We start from the raw sequence: 22,229 nt of genomic DNA, 5'->3' as shown, positions 1-22,229 counted from the left end.
ACATTATTTCAATTTGAAATTATGAGCTATGCGATGCTGTTTTTTGACTGTTCAGAGTAATTTTGAGGGTTCAAAATCGCTACGAACACACGGAAGTCACAACTCTTCTGTTCTTAATGAAATTGCCGTAATGCCTGGACTAAGCGGGCAGGCTATTTTGAGCGTCTGCTCTTTTGACCACGAAAACGTGAACGTCCGCTGGCTTGATTACAGTCCTTCGCAGGCTTTGAAACGCTCCATCCATATATTTTACGGAGACAACTAGGAAGGTTTGGGAGGACCGCTGTAAGTGTAGTTTGTGAAACGATGCCGACGAAGTTGGAAAGTAATGAGCGAGGATGCTGAAACTGACGGCAAGCCCGCTTTGTTCGGAGCAGCGCGAGGCTTATGTGCCGCTGTCGTCCCATGTCTCATCCCTTGCTGTTTTGTCTACACATGGCCCGCTTATAGACACCGGTAAGTTGGATCGAGTTCTTTTCCATCATGCTCACACTTGGCTAAGATTCTGCATTTCCCTCCCACCCCACTACCCTTGTATTACGGTGCTCCTATTAAGGCACTGACTACACTACCCAATCTGACTTTCTTCTTACAATAATCGTCATTGATGAAAACGCTAACATTCTTTCCATTTAAAATATGATTTTTCAAAATTTTACATTTGGGTTGACTGTTGTAAATGATGTTCTGTTGTGCATATCCCTCTTAAACGCTGGTGCTCAAATCGCTTTTGGCTGTGGGTCTGTGTCAGCAACCTCTAAATTATTAATGGTGCCCTCACCTCCTGAGTCTTTTACTTCTTACTTTTAATAGATAGTCATGACAGCCGGTATTATGATCAAGTTAAATTTCTCTTTGGTATAGTGATGCTTTTACATCTACACACCCACGTGGTTTTGGAGGCATGGACCTAGTAAGGATGATGTTAAATTGTCATAAAAGGCACAAATATCTACTGCTCTCTATTAGAGAGGCACCTGCACTTATGAGTAAAAGCTTTTTTTGTGAAGATTTATCTATACGTGCATCTTTTCATGTAGGATATATTTATGCAGAAGCCTCAGTTCCTTTGTTCCCCTCCCCGAGCGGGTCTGACTGAATGGCTGTCTGCCAGTTTGTCTGCTTTTCTTTTTATTATCCAATTTCAGTCAGTGATCAGAATCACTTCTAAGAATACACTTGAATATATGGACAAGCAAAGCGAGTGCATTTTCTCCTCTTTTTATGGCACAGGAGGTTATTGAGTCTTTATACTGTAATGTACTGCTCTGACCCTTTTCTTCAAGGACATTGCAGCTGTGATGAAAAGTATTCATTCTTTTAAACACAATTATTATTCTTACCTATCTCCCTTATATCTCATGTATTATGTCAGCACAATTTACCCCAATAAGAGTTTTACATACTATATGTATTTTATATGACAAACATGTTACTGTTCGTAACCTTGCTTTCTTGTGTACCAAAAAAATGTGTATTTTTGAGAATTTCCATCAAATGTCCAACATTAGTTGGGATACTTTGCAGTATAATGGACTGCATTGTCTTGGATTTTGAAATGAGCTGAGTCACCTGCTCCTTCAGTCAGAATTTGACACATCTATCTAGTTCTCATCTCCAAGATACTATAAATTTATACAGTAACCCCTATACAATAGAGTGCCTCGACATACGAGGAATTTGAGATATGGGTAAAATTACGAGCAATAATTTGCCTTGGGATACGAGACATTTTTTTAAGATACAGTGGTACCTTGAGATACGAGCTGAATTAATTCTGCAACTGAGCTCGTATGTCGATTTTGTCTTATCTCAAATCCACGTTTGCCATAGACATGAACTTAAAACAATTTAATTTGTTCCAAACTTCTGAAAAAACACCAAAAACAGGACATTGGATTGGAAAAACATTTTTATATGTTCTCATTCGCCATCTATTAACAGAGTAACTAACTAGTGGTTATGATGTTTAATAGTACTAAAATTAGACGGATTTCGCGAAGGGGAGAGTGAAAGCAAGAGAGACATTTTGCACGGCAACATGCTCATAACATAACATAAACAAATTTAAATGAACTTGGATTACAATACAGACACTCAAAAATAAGTTTAATCTAACTTTACACTAAACTTAACTTAATTTTGTTTCACATTTTTCTTCCTTTTCCCGGGTTGGCGCCATTTGTCCCGCCTCCACCCTGACTTTTACCTGCAATTTATCGAGGGTTGTTTGCTTTTGTCATCCCTTCAAAATATTCCAAAAATGATGCACAAAAATGTCCTCACAATAGAATAACACACAGCCACTTGCCAACAAGAAGTTGTATACTCCTCTTGTTTTTGTGAGCTAGCTCCGCCATTCTGCACTGACTAACGGGGAAAAAAAACCATGAGGGAATTGCGACAGCGCCCTTGTTCTTCTCAAAAGCAGCCTCTCGTGTTGGCCACACCTGCATGTATGCTTGCATATAAAAAAAATTCTCGTACCTCAAGGTACCATATTTTCACGACTATAAGGCGCACCGCATTATAAGGCGCACCCTCAACGAATGACATTTTTTCCATATATAAGGCGCACTGTATTATGAGGTGCACTGTATTATAAGGCGCACTGTCTATTTTGGAGAAAATTTAAGACTTATAGTCGTGAAAATACAGTACAGTGTTCCCTCGCTACTTTGCGCTTCAGCTATCGCGGACTCAGAGCTTCGCAGATTTTTTTCAGGCAAAAATAAATAAAAAATTTAAAGATATTAAGTTAAAATTATAAATTACATCATTTTACAAGAGGTGGAAACAAAGTATTCAATAAGAATTAGTAATTGCATCAAAGAAATGGTCAATAACATGGTGAGAGTTCAGGAATCGCATTGATGACGTCATGGCTGTATACAGGCGCATCTTCACCGCCCAAAAAAACAATGTTCACAACTCTCAATAACGATGTTTCTTACGTGCAAAAAAACGGCAGAAGATCCTCCATACGGACTACTATGATGTTTTTGCTTGGTGGTGCTTTTGTGCACGTGTTAGATAGACGTTTCTTTAAGCATTTTTGAAGGGGCACCCCTACTTCGCGGAAATGCACTTATTGCGGGGGGTCCCGGTCCCCATTAACCGCGATAAGCGAGGGAACACTGTAATTGCTATTGACTCTCAGGTATGAAGCACTCACTACACTGTCACCACTAGAGCCAGCCATTGTTGATGTTTTGGATTTTTTTGTATAAAATCTTGCAGTGGGGGAGGAGCTATATGATGGAAGATTTTGTAAACTAAGATGGCATCTGCATATTTAGCGCACTAGATTATAAGGCACTGTCTATTTTGGAGAAAATTTAAGACTTTTAAGTGCGCCTTATAGTCATGAAAATATGGTAAATACATGCTCAAAGCATGACAACATTAGCAATCGACGATGATGATGGGAAGACAAAATCGGTTTTACAAAAAATGTACTTTTTTTTATAAACATCTTTTTCCCCATTACAAGGTTGATACATGGCGTATACAATTTGAAATGATCAAAAAACTTGTAAGATACGGGTAAAACGTACACGTTGACAGGCATGTACTTATAATTGAGGTCTAAAATGCAATAACTTGTATATTTCGTTTTCACATTTACATTCAGTTCTGTATTGAATTTAGAAGAGAAATTAAACAGTACTGAAGTCTGTGGCATATTATGACAGGCCAGATGGTTCCTGTCCAATTAGAGCAGGAGCTCAGCCAATGTTATCAAGAAAATAAGTTAAACATGTTCACAGTGGATTTTGGACTCTGTGATGGTACCCCTTAATCAGATTTTTACCACTGCACATAAAAAATCAACGAGTTTCAATAACTTACATTTTCTACATGGTTAAAGGCAGAAAATTGTTATGTTGTCATGGATATGGAAATTATTTATGATTGAAACCTGATAATATATTAAACAAACAGCCTGTTATTTGGATTTCTAAATTATGAACAAGTCAGTGGTGTCTACTTTTTGTGTTCCATTGCCATGGAGTTCACACAAGGACATTTTGAAGTTTTTTATCTTACTTGCTTTTTCCACATATCTTTTTCTTTTTCTACTCTTACAAATTCCTTCAAGAAGATTCTCTATCTCACCACATGATTATCATTCATGTGTAACATAATAATTAAGAGCCGAGGGGCCCAACTCGCAAAAAATTCTCAAAAAACAGCATCTCAAAATTACCGTATTTTCTCGCATGTAAGCCGCATTTGTCGCTAAAAAAATGATGACTGAATCCAGAGAAAGGCTCATGTGTGCATAAATTAGACTTGACATGCACAAAACTGCAAGGTGACAAAGTCGAAACGCCATAATGCAAGACAATACGGCCAATACAGTAATTTATTTCAAAATAGAGAAAAGATGAACAGATGTAAAATGTATTTTCACATCTATAACTGCATCTATAACACATCTTGAACTTACAGAAAAAAATGTATCTTGCATAAAACATGAAAAAAACTCACTTGTGCCTGTCACTGCTCGCTCAGGGCGTCGCCATCTTACCATAATTAATCGTGCTCTGACTGGCCAGATGCAAGCAGCCTTGATAGTTGTGTTCGTAGCGTTTACCATGTCTGTACATACTGATGGTTATGGAGAAGGTTATGTGGTCGATCATTAAAACATCAGCCTCAATACCTGTGTAATGTGTATCTCATGCTGTTATTGAACCATCAGAGTTGGTGAAAAGTAGACCGCTACAGACACACTGTACAGATGCAGGCAATACCCTTTCGGAACACAGAAAAAATATTTTGAAGGTTTAGTTGTACATTAGTGATTATGAAACACAACAAAATTCCACTTATAACTTTTTTTCTTATTTCTTGTTACAAAGTGACAACTATTTGATTTTTATAAACTATCGAAATAATCGAGGTATTACGACATTAGATGCAGTAATGCCACCAAAACATATTCAACTTTTGGTAAAACAATTGTAATTTATGTCATTAAAAACGTACCAGGTTCTCATCAAAGTATACTTATTACTTTTTTCAAATTGAATAATTTGATATTTTGCATTTATAAAGATAGGCATATTAAGTTCTTTATGATATTGACCCAAATAATATGCAATCCAGCAGACGGTCCTTTGGATTCATACAGTATCTCGGAAATACTACGTTCAATGTTTATTCATAAGATTTTTCCTTCAAAGTAACAGATTTGTACTCCCTAATAAAACCAGGAATATGGAGGTGAAAATAGTGAATCAGGGGGTGTCTTCTTGGATTGTCAAATTCAATGATTTTTAAGGCAAATTTTAGGGTATGCCTTATACACGGGGCGGCTTATATCTGAGAAAATATGTTAGTTGTAATTTGTTGATCGTGTACATACAACGTGGCGGTATCCGCCCATCGCAATTAGATTTTTCCTTCAATTGATTTAAAACGCTCAGGCTTTAGCAGAGTAACCAATGTTCGAGTGCCCTTAGCCTATTACCTGCCCTCCAATGGCATATGGTCTTCATTGACATACATCAAAGCAAGTCAAATGTCGTTCTTGCCCAGATCTCATGCGATTCATCCAAGCTTGTATGATTGACTTCTTTAGCACAAAATCTCTTCTTGGAGCATTCTCAGACATGAAAGGACCAATATAGTTACAAATAATAAGAAGGTGGGACACAAAAGTTAAGTATATTTTTTTACATTTAGTTAAAGTCATAAGCACAAGGAAATCACAACAAAAATATTCACAATTATTGTTTTACATAATGCTTCCGAGTGCCACAGTATATTTGTGTATGTAATTTATATTGTGTCTTCTATTTAACAGGGATGTCAAATTTTCTGACTTAGGATCCGATTTTGTCCAAGTTGTTTTGTAGATAGTTTTACACTAGTAAAATAATGTATTCAGCAAACAAATCTGTGTATTTTGTATTGAACTGAGCCCTCCTTTTAGCTCCCCAGAAAATGCTCTGTTTACAAATATTTCATGATGCTCTGTTACTATATTTAGAATTCCCACTCAGCGGATATATTTGCTTGGTGGTTTAATTTACAGCAGCTGAAAAGCAAGATGGGACTGAAAACACACGTGACTTCTGAATTCGAATCTTATGACCAAATCCAATACAGTCCGATACTCCCAGAATAGCTGCATCAGGCACTGATACCAATTATGAGTATCATATTGGCTATACAGTATACAATATTTTATTACTATGGTACAATTTACATTTGTTAACGTTTCACTTTGTAATTGTGACTTAAGTCCTTCTTTGAAACAAAACTTTAAGTATATGATTCAATTACTACAACAAATTGCATTCTACATTATGATCATTTACTTTATCACTGTTGTCTTTAATATGTTTGTGTGGCATTCTTAATCATAGGCAGTGTGGTGTGTCAGTGGTGGACTGTGACCAGCAACCGCAGAGGTGGACTGAGACAATGAGTCTGCATGAGGAGGATTCTGCTGTTGATGCCAGCAGTATAGTGAAAGGAGGAAACGAATATTACTGGGACCAGCGACGGCGCTCCAGTGACCGTTCACGTGATTCGTCTCACGAGAGAGGAGAGAGTCAGCTGACACCATGCATCCGAAATGTAACATCCCCTACTCGACATCATGGTGAGGAACCCAGAAAAAAGTACATTTCTATCAGCCATACTCTTTTGTATTTACACTCTAACTGTAATAACTTTACTGTGACTGTAGAGGGAACATAGTTGATATACAATGCTCCCTCGCTACTTCGCGGTTCAGCTGTCGCGGACTCAGAGCTTCGCAGATTTTTTTTGGAGAAAAAATAAATAAATACAAATATTACATTGAAACAACATATTTTACAGGGTTTTTTTTTGTTACAACATGAATTTCACTCTCTACCCGTATTCTATACGGTGTACTGTATACAGGGTGGGGATTGTTTTTTTTTGTTGTTTTTTTTAATTTAAAAAAAATTGGAATTAAATTTATTTTAAGCATTTTTGAAGGGGAATCCCTATTTCGCGGAAATTCACTTATCGCGGGTGGTCCCGGTCCCCAATAACCGCGATAAGCGAGGGAACACTGTACTGTACTTCAGAGGTAAATCATGCCAGACAACTCGTGTTCTTTGGCAGCATAGTTGGAAGGAGGCATCACGCATTTAACCCCACCTAACCCAGTGAGCCATACAGAACAGTGAAGAGATGAAGACACTGATGGCCAGTTATGTATCCATAGAAAAGGATCAAAACAAATTATCCATTAGAATAATAACTTCCAAATAAAAAAAAAAATCCACAACCAATTTCAAATAAATACATTCAAATAGTAAATGCACAAATAAGTGACAGCAGTCAAAACAATGGATCGTTTACAAATTAAAGGCCTATGAAGTCGCCAGTCAATTAGTAATTCTTCTACTTGTAGACACTAACTTTGGATTCGTACTCTTCCGTGATTCGTCAACTGATTGTCATTATAATTTGGTAGCTATGTAGCATGTTGCAGTATCTGCTGTGATCCTTCACCACTTTGGGGTTTCAGTACATCATGTTTTTTATATTAAGTATAGAAGAGATAAAAAATGATAGAAGTCAGGTCACTGCTTCTTCTTTGACGGTAAAATGGGTGGCATTCGGCGCAGAACAAGAAGCAAAATTTAACCTTAGAAGAATGACGTGCCCAATAATCCAAACAGCAAACAAGCACGTCATGTTGCCATTCCCTCTTTTGCATCACGCACACAAAGACTATGCTGAGCCTATTCCAGCATTGTTTGGATTTTGAAAAGCCGTCAAAAATGCCGCGTAAACGTCCCGCATCATCTTAGGCATCACAAATGAATCTACTGTGCGTTACATCTAGAAGGACCAAGAGAACATTTGGACGATGGTAACGTTATCCCTTTCCAAGGACACCAAGCAAATGGTAACCAAAAGGAATAAAATCACTGTTGAGATGGAGCATGCCCTATCGATCTGGATCTTGGAAAGGAGGGAAAAGATTCATGTGGATTCCAACATGATTAGAATCAAAGCCAAGACCTTTTACAATAGCTTGGCTCCTGACATAGACAATGTTGGGGCTACCGGCCAACACTTAAATAAACTCGAACACAGGAACACACACTGAGGCAGATGGAATGAAAGTTGAAGGCCGCGTCTGCAGAGGCGGGGGAGTGGACCATCCTGAGGCCCGAGAGTGTGACTACTCTCCAAGCTCCTCTAAGCTATCTCCCGCCGAAAAGCTGCTTCAACGGTGGTTTTATTAGAGATAAGACAAGTCATAAAAATGGCAGGCGTTAATACAAATGAAGGAGGTGGAGTGCAAAAGGTGTAGTGCACATTTTAACCAATAGGTGTAAGTTAAATTCTATTCTAGTAACTTTCAATACATCATAGTGAAAAGGGTGCAAGACTAAATATAAGAATACAAATATATTTCACAGACAATGAAGATGAACCCAGGCCATTTCCAGTGCTACAGGTGAGGGTTGTGGTTTTATTGCAGGCAAGGGCTGATTTGAAAAGTTTAAGAAAAGTTATGACCACCTCGCCTGACGAAGAGGCAGCGAAATGGTACGTTGAGGAACATAACACATCATTCAAGAGGTTATCTTCCGGACAAAGTTTTTATCATGGATGAGACTGGCCTTTTTCGGAAGAGGATGCCTTCCCGGACATTCTTATGCAAAGATGAACTGAAAGTGTGGATCATCATGCGTGGGAATGCTTCTGCCTTCATTGTAAAGCTTACCTTAATCTACAAGTTCGATTGACCTCATGCTTTACAAAACTAGAAAAAAAAGTCTTGCAGGCTGTCTACTGGATGAGCAGCCTTAAAGCCTGGATCACAGAAGCCCTCACAAAGAACTGGCTCTTAAACTGTTTAATCACGAACGCAAAGATGTACCTCGCTGAAAGGGGGATGCCCTTCAAGGTCTGGACTGTTGTGGACAAATTTTGACTAAAACTTCCATTTTTTAAATTTTTTTTTATATCAAGCAGAGAAGAACTATTTTCTCTGAGTACAATAATACCTTGCGATATAAGCTTAATGCATTCTAGGACCAAGCTCATATGTCAATTTACTCGTATCTCAAATCAAAACAAATAAACTTGTTCCCACCCTGTAAAAAAAAACCCACAAAAAAACAGGATATTGGAATGGAAAAACATTTTTAATTTTTTTATATTTCTCCCTATATTACGCAAATCCAAACAACTTCCGGTTCACATACTGTGAAAACAGGAAAATTACTTAAATCTCTTAATTTACGACTTTTTTCCTCTCAATATGGATTTTGCCCCATTTTCGGGCCATGTTTGTTTGTACGCCATTGACGTTCATTCGCGGTAAAATCACCCCTCTGCTAATGTCTAAAAAGATCCAGTATTTGTATTTAATCATTAAATGTGGATAGGAATTGGATTTTAGCCCATTTTTGTGCATTGATATATTGATTATTTTTTATGTGTCGCAGTTGTAGCTACAGTCGAGGTTTTATCCATAAAATAGTTTTTGAGGGTTGGATTGATTCGTTGAAGGCGCTACGAGAAAATGCACCACCACTGCCAAAGTGCAATAGAAAAAGACAGAAAAGCAGCTAAAACACAAAACGAGTCTCGAGTCACTCATTTGCATATTAAAAATGTGTAACCTGAAGATTTGAAGTATAGGTACACTGGGGCAAATAAGTATTTAGTCAACCACCAATTAACTGTGCATGTTCTCCCACTTGAAAAGATTAGAGAGGCCTGTAATTCTCAACATGGGTAAACCTCAACCATGAGAAACAGAATGTGGGGAAAAAACTGAAAATCACATTGTTTTATTTTTAAAGAATTTATTTCCAAATTAAAGTGGAAAATAAGGTATTTGGTCATCTACAAACAGGCAAGATTTCTGGCTATCAAAGAGGTCTAACTTCTTCTACCGAGGTCTCCACTCAACTGTTTTAATAGCATCTGTTTTACCTCATTATCGGTATAAAAGACACCTACACATACTCTTGTTTTCCACAGATCGAGAACGTGGTGATGGCGGTACATCCTCCAGATCCTCCAGTCCACGTCCACCCAGGAGTTCACTTCCCTGTACAAATGCTGGAGGAGGTCTGTTTGTGGGGCATCTACCTCGCTCCTTTGCTGTTGATGACAATCTCCCCAAGACCCCTGGCCAAGGACCATGTGATATCTATATTTATGACCTGAGCAATAAAGAGGTTCACCGTGGCAGTCATCGAACAGGAAAGCGAGTGACTCTTATTGTTGACAATACAAGATTTGTCGTGGATCCGACCATCTTTACAGCTCAACCCAACACCATGCTCGGCAGGTAAAAACTAAGAGGTTTTCTCTTTGTCTCTCACTTCATATATATCTATTTGGATATTGTTTCTATTTTTGGCACAATGGATGCAACAAAAATACGATGTACTTTTACTTTAGTACGTGCCAACGTTTGGTAAAAACGCTGTATACAATTGTTAACAAGTCTTTACATTACTATGTTAGAGAACAACAATGTTTCAACTTTAAGGCACCTGTGCCTCATCCACTATTTAGTCCCCAGTGCCATGGTTTCTTCAAAGAAAGTGTGGTTTTTTTTGTCTGAGTTTGTGTGCCGAGTGTAACTTTGCCTTTTTTGCTGTTATGAAATGCCGTAGCTAGTATTTTGTATGACCTCCATGACTTAAGACATCAGGTTTCTGAGATATTGAATAGCACGATTCTGACGGGATACATCTACATTTTTCAGTTCTTCAGAAATCTCATGTTTTAAATTGCCGATTGTTGGAGAGAGTCCCGCTCCACTTGTCTCTTCAGAATTCCCTACAGGTGATCAATTGGGTTCAGACCAGGAGACATGCTTGCCACTGAATCACTCTTAAGCCCTTGTTAAGAAATGCTACTATGGCATTGGCTGTTGTCATGTTGGAAAATTGATGGACAAACAAAGGAATGCAGTAATAGTTGCACTTTTAGCATACAGTGGTAACTCGACATACGATCGTAATCCGTTCCATGACTGAGATCGTATGTCGAGGTTTTTGTAACTCGAATGAACGTTTCCTATTGAAAACAAATTAATTTGTTCCAACCCTCTGAAAAAACACCAAAAACAGAATATTGAATTGGAAAATTTACAGTGTACTACTGACCATAATTAGATGTAAGTGGCTCCAGCAATTCCGCAACTCTCGGGAAGATAACCGGGATGAAAGATAACTGAATTGTCGTAAATAAGTTTGCTTTCTGTAGCCTATTTTTGTGTAAACATGTTACTTTTGTCTGGCTGGTGTGTTTGTCAGATATCATTTGAATGATTCTGCTGAACAAATCTTCAAAAGCAGTTTCCAACCTTTGCTACTTTTTACATGTAGTCAAAGAAGCTTAGTTTTTCTTTCTCGTCTGTTTACAGGATGTTTGGTTCGGGGCGGGAGAACAATTTCACTAGGCCCAATGAAAAAGGAGAGTTTGAGGTCGCTGATGGTATCAGCTCCACGGTTTTTAGAGCCATTTTGGTAAGAACTGCAGTTCAGTTTCACATGTAGTCTTGATTCATTTCTCCCCCCTTCTGTTTTCTTTTGCCACGCTACTCTTCCTTTTCCCTTTATCCCATCTAGGTTGTGCTCCTGTTTCTCTTTGCTTCTGCTTTGATTTAATGATTGGCTAAGTACGCAATTTGCTTAGAGCTCTGTTCCGAACCCAATCTGAGAATTTAAACTCCATTTTAGAAAATACTAATAATACATATCTCATTTTCTGAACCGCTTTATCCTCATCTGACTCTGAGCCAGAGGTGGGGGACACCCTGAATTGGTGACGCTCGTTGGTCTTTAGGTCGCCGTTAGGGTTAGGGTTTAATATCCAAGTACATTTGACAACCCTAACGTTGACTAAAAGACCGGCGACCAACGGCGACCAACGGCGACCAACGGCGACCAAAAGACCAGCAACCAAAAGACCAGCAACCAAAAGACCAGCAACCAAAAGACCAGCGGCCAAACGTCCACTGGTGACGCTCAACCATGCACGCTGACACCCTTAACTAGGGGCAATTTAGAGTTTCCAATCAGCTTACTGTGTATGTTTTTGGAATGTGGGAGGAAACCGGAGTACCCGGAGAAAACCCATGCATTCCCGTGGAGAACATGCAAACTCCACACAGGTGGACTTGACCTGGATCTGAACCCAGGACCCCAGAGCTGTGAGGCCAACACGCTAATCACTCGCTCCACCGGGCCACCTATAATACATATATCTTCTCTAAAAATTGTCCTCAATCATTAAAGTACCAGAAGTGCATTTTCGAGGGAAGACACTTAACATTTTTACTCTATTTATTCACACTAATTTCATTTAACCATGCCTTGATAGTGTTTGAAATTGATAAAAGTACATTTTTCTGATTGGTGGAATTTGTTTGGGTAATTTTAAAATTTCCTAATTCTATCGCATACCAATAACACGTAACTCAGAACAACCAACAATCCAGTCATAACAAATATGCCATCAGGCCGATGGATTGAGGCATATCTAATACATTTTGTGGCATCAGTGATCAGTTGCTTGTAGTTGAGGGCGTTTCCTCTGCCACGTTTAGACAGGCTGAAGGCAGGGAAAGTGGACCAGGCACTATGACGACAGCAGCCTCCTCCTCCTCCTCCTCCTCACCCTTTATCCTTACTCACACCCTACCCTCAGAGTCCCTTTTCACTGCTAATGACGCAACACATTTTTTAAGTTCGTCACTACTCCACTTGCCCTCCTCTTTTTCCCACACACATTCTCTCTCTCTCTTTCTCTCAATCTGCCTCCCTCGGCAAGTGAAGCAGCATCAATAATGGCGTTTTGTTTACCATCCTCTGTGTGTGTCTGTTTATGAACACCCGTCTCCCGCTTCCTGCTTCACTTGGCTGCATGGTGCTGAAACTGGCAGGATTACTACAAATCGGGGATAATCCGCTGCCCTGACGGTATTTCCATTCCTGAGCTGAGGGAGGCATGTGACTACCTGTGTATCTCCTTCAACTGCAGCACCATCAAGTGCAGAGACCTCAGTAAGTACCCACACCGTACAGACTGTGAAGCTGCACGTCAATGTAGTACTTGCCTTTTGCTGTGGTGCTGGTTTCGGTAAGTGCCGCTGCAGTCCGCTTTGACTTTGTTTAGTGTTAATCGTAGCGTATGAATAATTTGACACTTACATCAACTGCATTAAAAGGTTGCAACTTGCAAGTTTTGACATAAAATGGGCCTGTTGCAGTCATGCATGGTTTCATGTTTTGCGTGATTTTCAGTCTGAATATCATATCTGCTTGTTCTTGAGTGTGTGGGAGGGGCCACTTGCAACCTTTGCTTCTCCTGTGTGTTTCGGGGTGATGGCCTAGCTAGGTCATGATTAGCGGAGCGCTTTAGTTTGTTTTAACACGGGACAACACAAACTCACATTGTCTGATTCTCAGAGTTCTCTGAGATAACTATGAAATGGTTCTGATTTATCAGTATTAGATTGATCTTCATTTGTTGGGTGTTGGATGGAAATGCTTATTAACAAAAAAATATATATACAAATATATATATATATATATATGTATATATATATATATATATATATATATAATATATAATATATATAATATATATAATATATAATATATATATATATATATATATATATATTATATATTATATATTTCACACCTATAAAACGCACCGTTTGATAGGGTGCAGTCTGTTTTTCAGGTATATTTTCTTTTTTTTTTTGTCAATACTTTGGGCGCTACTTCAGAAAGGGTGCTGTCCGCTAGTGTATGTTATGCTACCTGCAAGCGTATGTTAGGCTTGGCAATAGTGTGTTTTTTTGAAAGACAGCACGAGCAGAGTTTGATAATGCTTTATTTAGGTCAAAGGTACACTCTGATATAAAGAATTTGGCGTTTAACATGTTAGGCTCCACTGTCAGTAGGGGTTGTGTATTCCGGGAAATTGATTCCAGCATTGGCGAAAGCTTGTATAACAGTGCTGGCCGACACTTGAGCCCAGTCATTCACAATCCATTGTAAATTGTGACATGCATCACTCCCAAGCCTTTGATTCTCCTCACTGTTATACAAGCATCGACAATTCATTCCAAATCGTCGCTGCCTGTCCGATCTACAATGATGGGCATCCATTACCAAAGCTGTTAAATTGTGTTTGATCCATGGCTTCAGTCCATTTTACAAGCGTTCACACCAGCATTCTGTTGTCATTCATGTCAGGCATTTCCCCTGTGCAGTTATATTATGATGTTTCTTGGAGTATTGAGCGTCTCTTTGAGGGTTACACGGAAGTCCAATTGCCTTGCCACTCCCCTGGGATACCGTAATGCTTGGAATGCGCGGGCAGGTTATTTTTAGGGTGAACATCCGCTGGATTGATCGCAATAAGGTGCGTGCCGGTAAGAAATAAAACCAGTCACTCAAGCGCTCAGGGCCATACAAAAATTGAGTTTAGTGCACAGACAAAACGCACTCACCGTTTGGGCGCACCGACCATTTTAGAGAAAATTTTAGACTTTTAAGTTCGTTCGCCCTGTAGGTGCGCAAATACTGTATACAGTGTTCCCTCGCTACTTCGCGCTTCAGCTATCGCGGACTCAGAGCTTCGCGAATTTTTTTCAGGAAAAAAATAAATAAATGTAAAGATATTAAGTTAAAATTATAAATTACATCATTTTACAAGAGGTGGAAACAAAATATTCAATAAGAATTAGTAATTGCATCAAAGAAATGGTCAATAACATGGTTAGAGTTCAGGAATCGCATTGATGACGTCATGGCTGTTTACAGGCGCATCTTCACCGCCCAAAAAAAACAATGTTCACAACTCCCAATAATGATGTTTCTTACGTGCAAAAAAACTGCAGAAGATCCTCCATACGGACTACTATGATGTTTTTGCTTGGTGGTGCTTTTGTGCACGTGTTACACGTTTCTTTAAGCATTTTTGAAGGGGCCCGCATACTTCGCGGAAATGCACTTATTGCGGGGGGTCCCGGTCCCCGTTCACCGCGATAAGCGAGGGAACACTGTATACAGTTGTGGTCAAAACTTTACATACACTTGTGAAGAACATAATGTCATGGCTCTCTTTCCAGTTATTTCTACAACTCTGATTTTTCTCGAGTGTTTGGAACAGATTCTTCTTTGTCACAAAAAAAACATTCATAAAATTTGATTCTTTTATGACTTTATTATAGGTTAACAGAAAAAGTGATCAAACCTGCTGGGTCAAAAATATACATACAGCAACACAAATTAGCAAATTTGGTGACTTAGAAAGTTGTCAGTGAAATGAGCTTCATAGCATGGCCTCTTAACTTCTTTTGAGTGATTATGAGTGACTACAGCTGGTGACTTCTCTGAGGGCATTTAAATAGGGCTCATTGGATGCAAACGCCCACAAACGCTACAATGGGAAAGTCAAAGGAGCTCAGCATGGGTCTAAAAAAGCAAATCCTTGACACACTCACACATACACATAGTGCTGTCAATAACACCATGCTGCCCTTCCATTTGTTAAGAGGGTTTTGCATCTCTGTGATGCTTTTTGTGTGCCTTCGATACTTTTTTGTGACGTAGTTCTAACACCCTATGTCTTGAGGTTTCTTTTTCTCAATATTCTTTATGCAACTTTAGTCTTTCTTTTTCATCATGGGCCCCAAAAAAGATTCCCGATGCGAGTGAAAAGAAGAAATGGGCTGTTATCAAGGTGTTGACGAGTTGCGCCATAGCCCAGTTTGACGATGTGACTTTTGCTTGTCCATTTTCAAAAAATAAATAAATAAATAAAATTGGAAAACCAAAATTTGTTTACGTGATTCTGCTTACCTAAAAATGACATGATGCGTAATACCCCTGGATTATTTTGTTGCCTCTAGCCTTAATGTCACTCACAGCCATCGAATGATCACTGCAAACCCTCCCAGTCAAAATGGATTGGACATATATCACCATCAATGGCAGTCAAACATGTCTGATCACGTGATACTTCAAACCATTTGTTTAAGAAAGCCTATTTAGATTCTAACCTTCCTCATTGGCATTGTCCTTGTAGGTGCCCTGATGCATGAGCTGTCCAATGACGGTGCCAGGCGTCAGTTTGAGTGTTACCTGGAGGAGATGGTGCTGCCTATGATGGTGGCCAGCGCACACAGCGGAGAAAGGGAGTGTCACGTGGTGGTGCTTACTGATGATGACGTAGTCGACTGGGATGAAGAGTACCCTCCACAGATGGGAGAAGAGTATTCTCAGAGTGAGACTTTTTCCTCATTATCATTACCAAACAAAGGGTGCCAAATTGAAAGGCCGAAAGCCGGTCAGTATAAGTCAAATTGCCAAAATCAGTGCCGATAATCAGTCTATCTTTAGTCTGTTTACGTACGTGTGTAAATATATTTACTCCGCTTTCCTATTACTTTTATATTTTTTTTCTATTTGTTATAGATTATTTATATTCCCTATGAGTTTATGTTTTTGTTTTATATTATGGATGGCCCGGCGGCTTGAGTGGTTAGCACGTCATCCCCACAGCTCAGGTCCTGGGTTCAAATCCAGGTCGGTCCACCTGTGTGGAGTCGGCATGTTCTCCCCGGGCCTGTGTGGGTTTTCGCAGGGTACTCCGATTTCCTCCCACATTCAAAAAGCATGCATGGTAGGCTAATTGGATACTCTAAATTGTCCCTAGGTATAGGAGTGTCGTACTAGATCAGTGCTTCTCAATTATTTTCTGTTAGGCCCCTCCTAGCAAGAAGAAAACTATTCGCGCCCCCCCCACTTCCCACCGTGACTATAAATAAAATCATTTTATAAAATTGTTATAAGTACAACATTTTATCCTTATTAACATTAAAGAAAAGGGAAAAAAAGAAAGAAATATAGTCAAACTTACAAAGAATAACTTTATTAAATCTTGTTTTAAGTCAGCAACAGAAAAGATTTTAAGTGCATCAATGCCTGAAATAAAAAATAAATGAGAGCGCCACTGCCAGCTACTGTAGTGGATGCGCAAGTACACTTTATACTAGTACGGCCAAATAAAATCCTGTTCCCCAGGGTTACACGCGCCCCCACAGGTATCGCACCGGGGGGCGTGCCTCACTATTTGAGAAGCACTGTACTAGATGATTCAACAGACTTGTGGGCAAAACACCCAGGAGGCGATGTGATGGCGAAATGCAAACATTATCACCATTGAGTTGAAATTTAACACACAAGGCGACACAACACACACTGCGCTCTGCCTCATCGCTTGCTTCTGATTAGCTATTCATTTCAAGGGAACTGGTGTTTTTTTTTAAATCAAAACTACCCAAGGGTAGAAGATTTTGGGGCATTTTTAAATTTGAAGTATATAAAATATTTTTAAAAGTAATGATCCTTGATCCACCCTATCTCGAAAACTATGCCAGTCAATGAAGAACACCAACAATTTTCCATACCGTTGTTTTGTTGTTTTATTTTCATCTTGGAAAGCATGCCGAGAAGTATAATTAAGTATGTGCTGGTCGCACACTGCTAAAATGATGTGAAAAGTGAAATTTCCCAAATGCGGGATAAGTAAAGTTATCTGATCTAATCCTCTTTGTTGGGAAAGTATGGAACGTGGCTATACACATTAGCCAGTGTCCTCGCAGGTGATTTGTTGATAAAAAGAAACCTGTTGGTGATTGGTTGTAGTGACAGGTCACCGCAATACAACCTTTTCCTATTCTCTTTATTCCCGTACACGTACATGCACTATATGTTGCGTGTCGTTTCTCCTCATCGGTGGTGCCATAGAAAATGAATTGAACCCGAGTGAACCCATTACTCCTGGGGGTGGAAAAAACTGGAAAAGGAACAATGGTTTTAGCAGTGGGCAAAATTGAGTCATAACCTATTATTCAAAAAATTATTAAATACTAAGCTTGATGGCTATGAAAACGTTTTACTAATTTATATGCAAACAAGATAAGGTACTGCCAAAATTGCCATGGTGTCACATGCACAAATATTTTGCTTCACCTTTAATTTGAACGGTTTGCGGTCTTTTTTTATGTTAAAGCATATCTTGTGTATGACAGTTTTTTAAAGAGGCCTGGCAATTATAGGTGAGTCTAACAATATTATATGTGTTTTCATAATGAAAATGTGTAAGACATTTGACTAATATTGTAAATTAAGGCTCAAATACGTAATGTAGTTTTTACATGCTAGCCTGTCAAAGTGCCACTCAAGCTATTGTTGTTGCTCTTGTGGACACCAAGCTTATAATATTCAAGTGTGAATTCACTCATTTTCTGAACTGCTTATCCTCCCATGGCTCGCATGGGGTGCTGGAGCCGATCCCAGCCAACTATGGACACCTTGAATCGGTGGTCAGCCAATCGCAGGGAAGAAGGAGACTGTTACGACTCCCCGTGGGGTAAGATATACCAGGCAGTCGCAACTATCTCAGCAGAAGGGTTCGGTCAAGGATGAGTCAGACAAACAATGCAAGTAGCCTTCAGTGATATTTTATATACAACAAAGTCCACCCAAAACCTGGACTACGGGATAACATAGGGAAATCAAAAGATATTAAAGTGGCACCCTCAAATAAACACAGTAAAAAACACCCTCCCAGACAGGTGTTCAAATGAATAATAAATAAATAAATAAGGACAGGAAGTGAAACTTGATTGATGGGGAAGTAGTCACAGCTGTGTTGGCCTGGGAAGGGCTTTGTCACAGGGGTGGAGCCACAGCTCCATGTACCTCAAATGAAAAGAAACCACACACCCTACTACATAGTGTGTGTGTGTCCAGGCTGACTGACGTAACAGAGACAGACAATCATTCACGTTCACACTCATACTTGGGGGCAATTTAGAGTGTACAACCAGCCTAACCCGCATGTTTGTGCGATGTGGGACAAATCCAATCGAACTCTCGACCCCAGTGAATGTAGCCCCACTATCTCAACTCACCAGACCTTGAGAGTCCTGATTTGATGACTTTCACTAAACCAATTGTCTTTGTCTATTAACAGTACTCTACAGCACCAAACTATACCGTTTTTTCAAATACATTGAGAACAGAGACGTGGCCAAGTCGGTGTTGAAAGACAGAGGACTGAAGAAGATCCGACTGGGAATAGAAGGTATGTAGACATTGCATTGTTTTAACAAGTTTAAATAAGTTAACCTTAAAGAAAATATATCTGATTTCTTTGGATTTCTTTCTCTGCAGGCTACCCGACCTACAAAGACAAGGTGAAGCGACGTCCTGGAGGTCGTCCGGAGGTTATCTACAATTACGTCCAACGCCCTTTCATCCGTATGTCTTGGGAGAAGGAGGAAGGCAAGAGTCGCCATGTAGACTTCCAGTGTGTCAAGTCCAAGTCTAACACCAACCTAGCGGCTGCTGCCGCGGACATCCCACAAGACCAGTTGGTGGTCATGCGCCCGTCGGGCCCGCAGGTGGACGAGCTGGACGTGCCCCAGCAGACTCACCGACCGACGCAGTTGCTTCAAGCCGCCGAAGGCGAAGCTTCCCGGCAGTTTCGAGACTTGCTGGACCTCTTTGTTCACAGTCTGCCGCCGAGCGACCCGCGGCACACTTAGACATCTTACCACCTTGAGCCCGATCTGGACCCTCCTTCGCCCTCTGCATGAGATCCTGGCCTCTTTACGAGATGGCTATAAGATCACACTTGGGCGTTCCAAAATTATTCAAAATACTTATATGTACTTACCCAGTTTATGGTCCATTTAAAAGAGCAATATGTAAGACTGGTGGCCAAAAATGGTACTCCTGGATAACAATTTGGGAAAACGCACAACTTCCCTCCACCTTTAGCCTAAATGCTTCACAATGAAGATTCAAGGTGCATTTTCATATTAATGTTGCATTTCAATCAGAAATTAGACAATGCAATTTTGTGAGAAATTGTGTCGCATTTTCGGTCTGCTGGCCAATAAGTACAAGTACACGTAATTGCAGTACAAGCACAAACAAGTACAGATACCTGTAGTAAATGTATACTCAAATACACATCCCTCTGTTACAAGGATTGATGTACTTGCAGTACAGGTACAAGTTTATATACTTGTCTTACCTTTTATTTGATAAATGAAGTGCAATTATTCCAAATTGCTACTTTAAGTATATATGAATAGAAAAAACAAGTTTCTCACACTTGGTGCCACTTTTAGCCCCTTATCCTGTTTAGACCAGTGGTTTTGAGAATGCAGTACCTTCTGTGACATAAGAAGAAAAAAAAATCACAGAATACTTGGTGTATACATCCAACGCAAGTCACATGATTCTTTGAGGCACTGTGAATCATTTTTTTAAGCACAGTAAACTACAGACTGACCTTGGTCATGCGCAACATAAGTCCCCTCCCCCCCTTTTCTGGCAAGAAACCAATTTGCCTTGTCGTTGCAACTTCACTAGAGCTTTTTATTGAGGACAAACAGCACATAAAAGGAGCACCTTGCCTCAGGATTTAAAAGTTTTTTATTTTTATTTATTAGACCGAAGTGGAGCGCTGTGTGTTTTGTTCGACTATACAATCATATTGGATATGAGGGTCATTCCAGAACTGGAGGACATTTTACCTAAAAATAGTTGGAAAGTTGAACTTGACTTTTTTTCTGCTATATATTTATCAATAAAAGGGAAATTATCAGTCTTATTTAGCTGGTATTACATATCATTTGTAACATTTTTATATGATTACTTTATTTATTAGAGTATGACGCGCACCCTTGATTTGTGACGAAAAATTGGTCCAATTTAAATTCAAATAAAAGTAATTCACACTCAAATATAAGCATTTACTGCCAGCTATTCCAATTTAAATTAATTAGGTGTTTACGTTGATTTGGAGTAATTTTCTGTAGGTTTTGGAAAACTGACTACATCTCAATTTGTGGGTCACTGAGTCCTTATTGTGTAATTTTTGGTGTATCTGGCAAAAACTAACCGCATACTTTCTTGTTTTTTATTTGTAAATTGTTTGTATTGGTTAAAAAAAATCTAACAAAGTTTAAATACGTCAGCCTTACAGTTCTGAGATCGAGGGTCCAATCGCAGGTGGGTTACGACCTTCCTATGTGGAATTTGCATGTTCTCCCTGGGGTTGCTTTGGCTTTCTCTGGGTACTCCAGTTTAGTCTCACATCCCACAAAGGCCGATTGAACACTCTATATTTCCCCTAAATATGAGTGTGAGCGTGAATGGTTGTCTGTCTCCTTGTGCCATAGGATTGCCTGAGAAAACAACCAACCCATAATTGGCTGAAATAGGAATGAGCCCCCCACCCTCCTTTAAATCAGTTTTCAAGACTAGTAAATTTAATCTGAAACTGCATTTTAAATTTGAAGGCTAGGACGTAAAAAGGGGTGGCCTGGTGGCACAGAAGGGGAGCGTTTCGGCCTCACAGTGTGAGACTTGGGCTTAAAATCCAGGTTGGTCCACCTGTCTTGAGTTTGCATGTTCTCCCTGGGCCTGAGTGGGTTTTCTACAGGTACTCTGGTTTCCTCCCACATTCCAAAGTCATGCATGGTAGGCCGTTTGGAGACTAAATTGCCCCAAGGTATGAGTGTGAGCACGAATGGTTGTTTTTCTCCTTGTGCCCTGCGATTGGCTGGCCACCAATTCAGGGTGTCCCCCGCCTCTAGCCCAAAGTCAGCTGGGATAGGCTCCAGCACACCCCGTGACCCTAGTGTGGATAAAGCGGTTCAGAAAATGAGATGAGACGTAAAATAGCCTCCGATTACGGAATAATCCATTATATTGTGCACGTCATTGCAATGTGGCAAAATTGGAGTCACTGAAATTTGTTTTCCTTTTCTTCATTAATCCATGTTGAATATGACCACTGGATGTCACTTTTTACACTGTTCTTGGACTGAAACCACACCACTGCTATTTTTTTTACACTAGTGAGCAGGGTCTATTATTTGAGTCCTAACCAAGCAGAAGGGTCTTTACTGCCTGGTTTGACAATATTGCACTTGCTGATGTCAATTAATATGTTTTTGTCAATAAACACTGATCTTGATATGTTAACTTGATTCTCTTGAGACATGGCATCTCATGTATTGTGGGTGTATAGATTAAAGAAACTAAAAACAGGGCAAAAAAGCAGGGAATCCAAAATTAGAAACATCAACCAAAAAGAGCAAAACAAAACATACCTGAGATGCACACCTACCACTGCCGTGTCATTGA

General features: G+C 39.5%; 1 protein-coding gene across 1 annotated transcript; it reads left to right on the top strand.

Annotated features, from left to right (window-relative positions):
• The first annotated feature begins 5 nt into the window (after positions 1 to 5).
• LOC144213820 (BTB/POZ domain-containing protein 10-like) lies at positions 6 to 22,061 on the top strand. Its single transcript, XM_077742483.1, has 8 exons — positions 6 to 456; positions 6,381 to 6,619; positions 10,003 to 10,315; positions 11,402 to 11,504; positions 12,923 to 13,043; positions 16,084 to 16,281; positions 19,039 to 19,149; positions 19,239 to 22,061. The coding sequence occupies exons 1-8, from the start codon at positions 329 to 331 to the stop codon at positions 19,610 to 19,612; spliced, it is 1,587 nt and encodes a 528-aa protein (XP_077598609.1). The 5' UTR covers positions 6 to 328; the 3' UTR covers positions 19,613 to 22,061.
• Positions 22,062 to 22,229: the final 168 nt, after the last annotated feature.

This window comes from Stigmatopora nigra, chromosome 2, assembly GCF_051989575.1.
Source record: "Stigmatopora nigra isolate UIUO_SnigA chromosome 2, RoL_Snig_1.1, whole genome shotgun sequence".
Taxonomy (NCBI): Eukaryota; Metazoa; Chordata; class Actinopteri; order Syngnathiformes; family Syngnathidae; genus Stigmatopora; species Stigmatopora nigra.
Note: the sequence above shows the minus strand (reverse complement) of the source record. Positions and strands in the feature narration are given on the sequence as shown.

Excerpts from the sequence above, each read along its gene's own strand:
- LOC144213820 (XM_077742483.1), top strand. The coding sequence starts at position 329 with ATGAGCGAGGATGCTGAAACTGACGGCAAGCCCGCTTTGTTCGGAGCA. Across the intron at positions 457-6,380 it reads TGGCCCGCTTATAGACACCG|GCAGTGTGGTGTGTCAGTGG; the intron begins GTAAGTTGGATC and ends TCTTAATCATAG. Across the intron at positions 11,505-12,922 it reads CGGTTTTTAGAGCCATTTTG|GATTACTACAAATCGGGGAT; the intron begins GTAAGAACTGCA and ends TGAAACTGGCAG.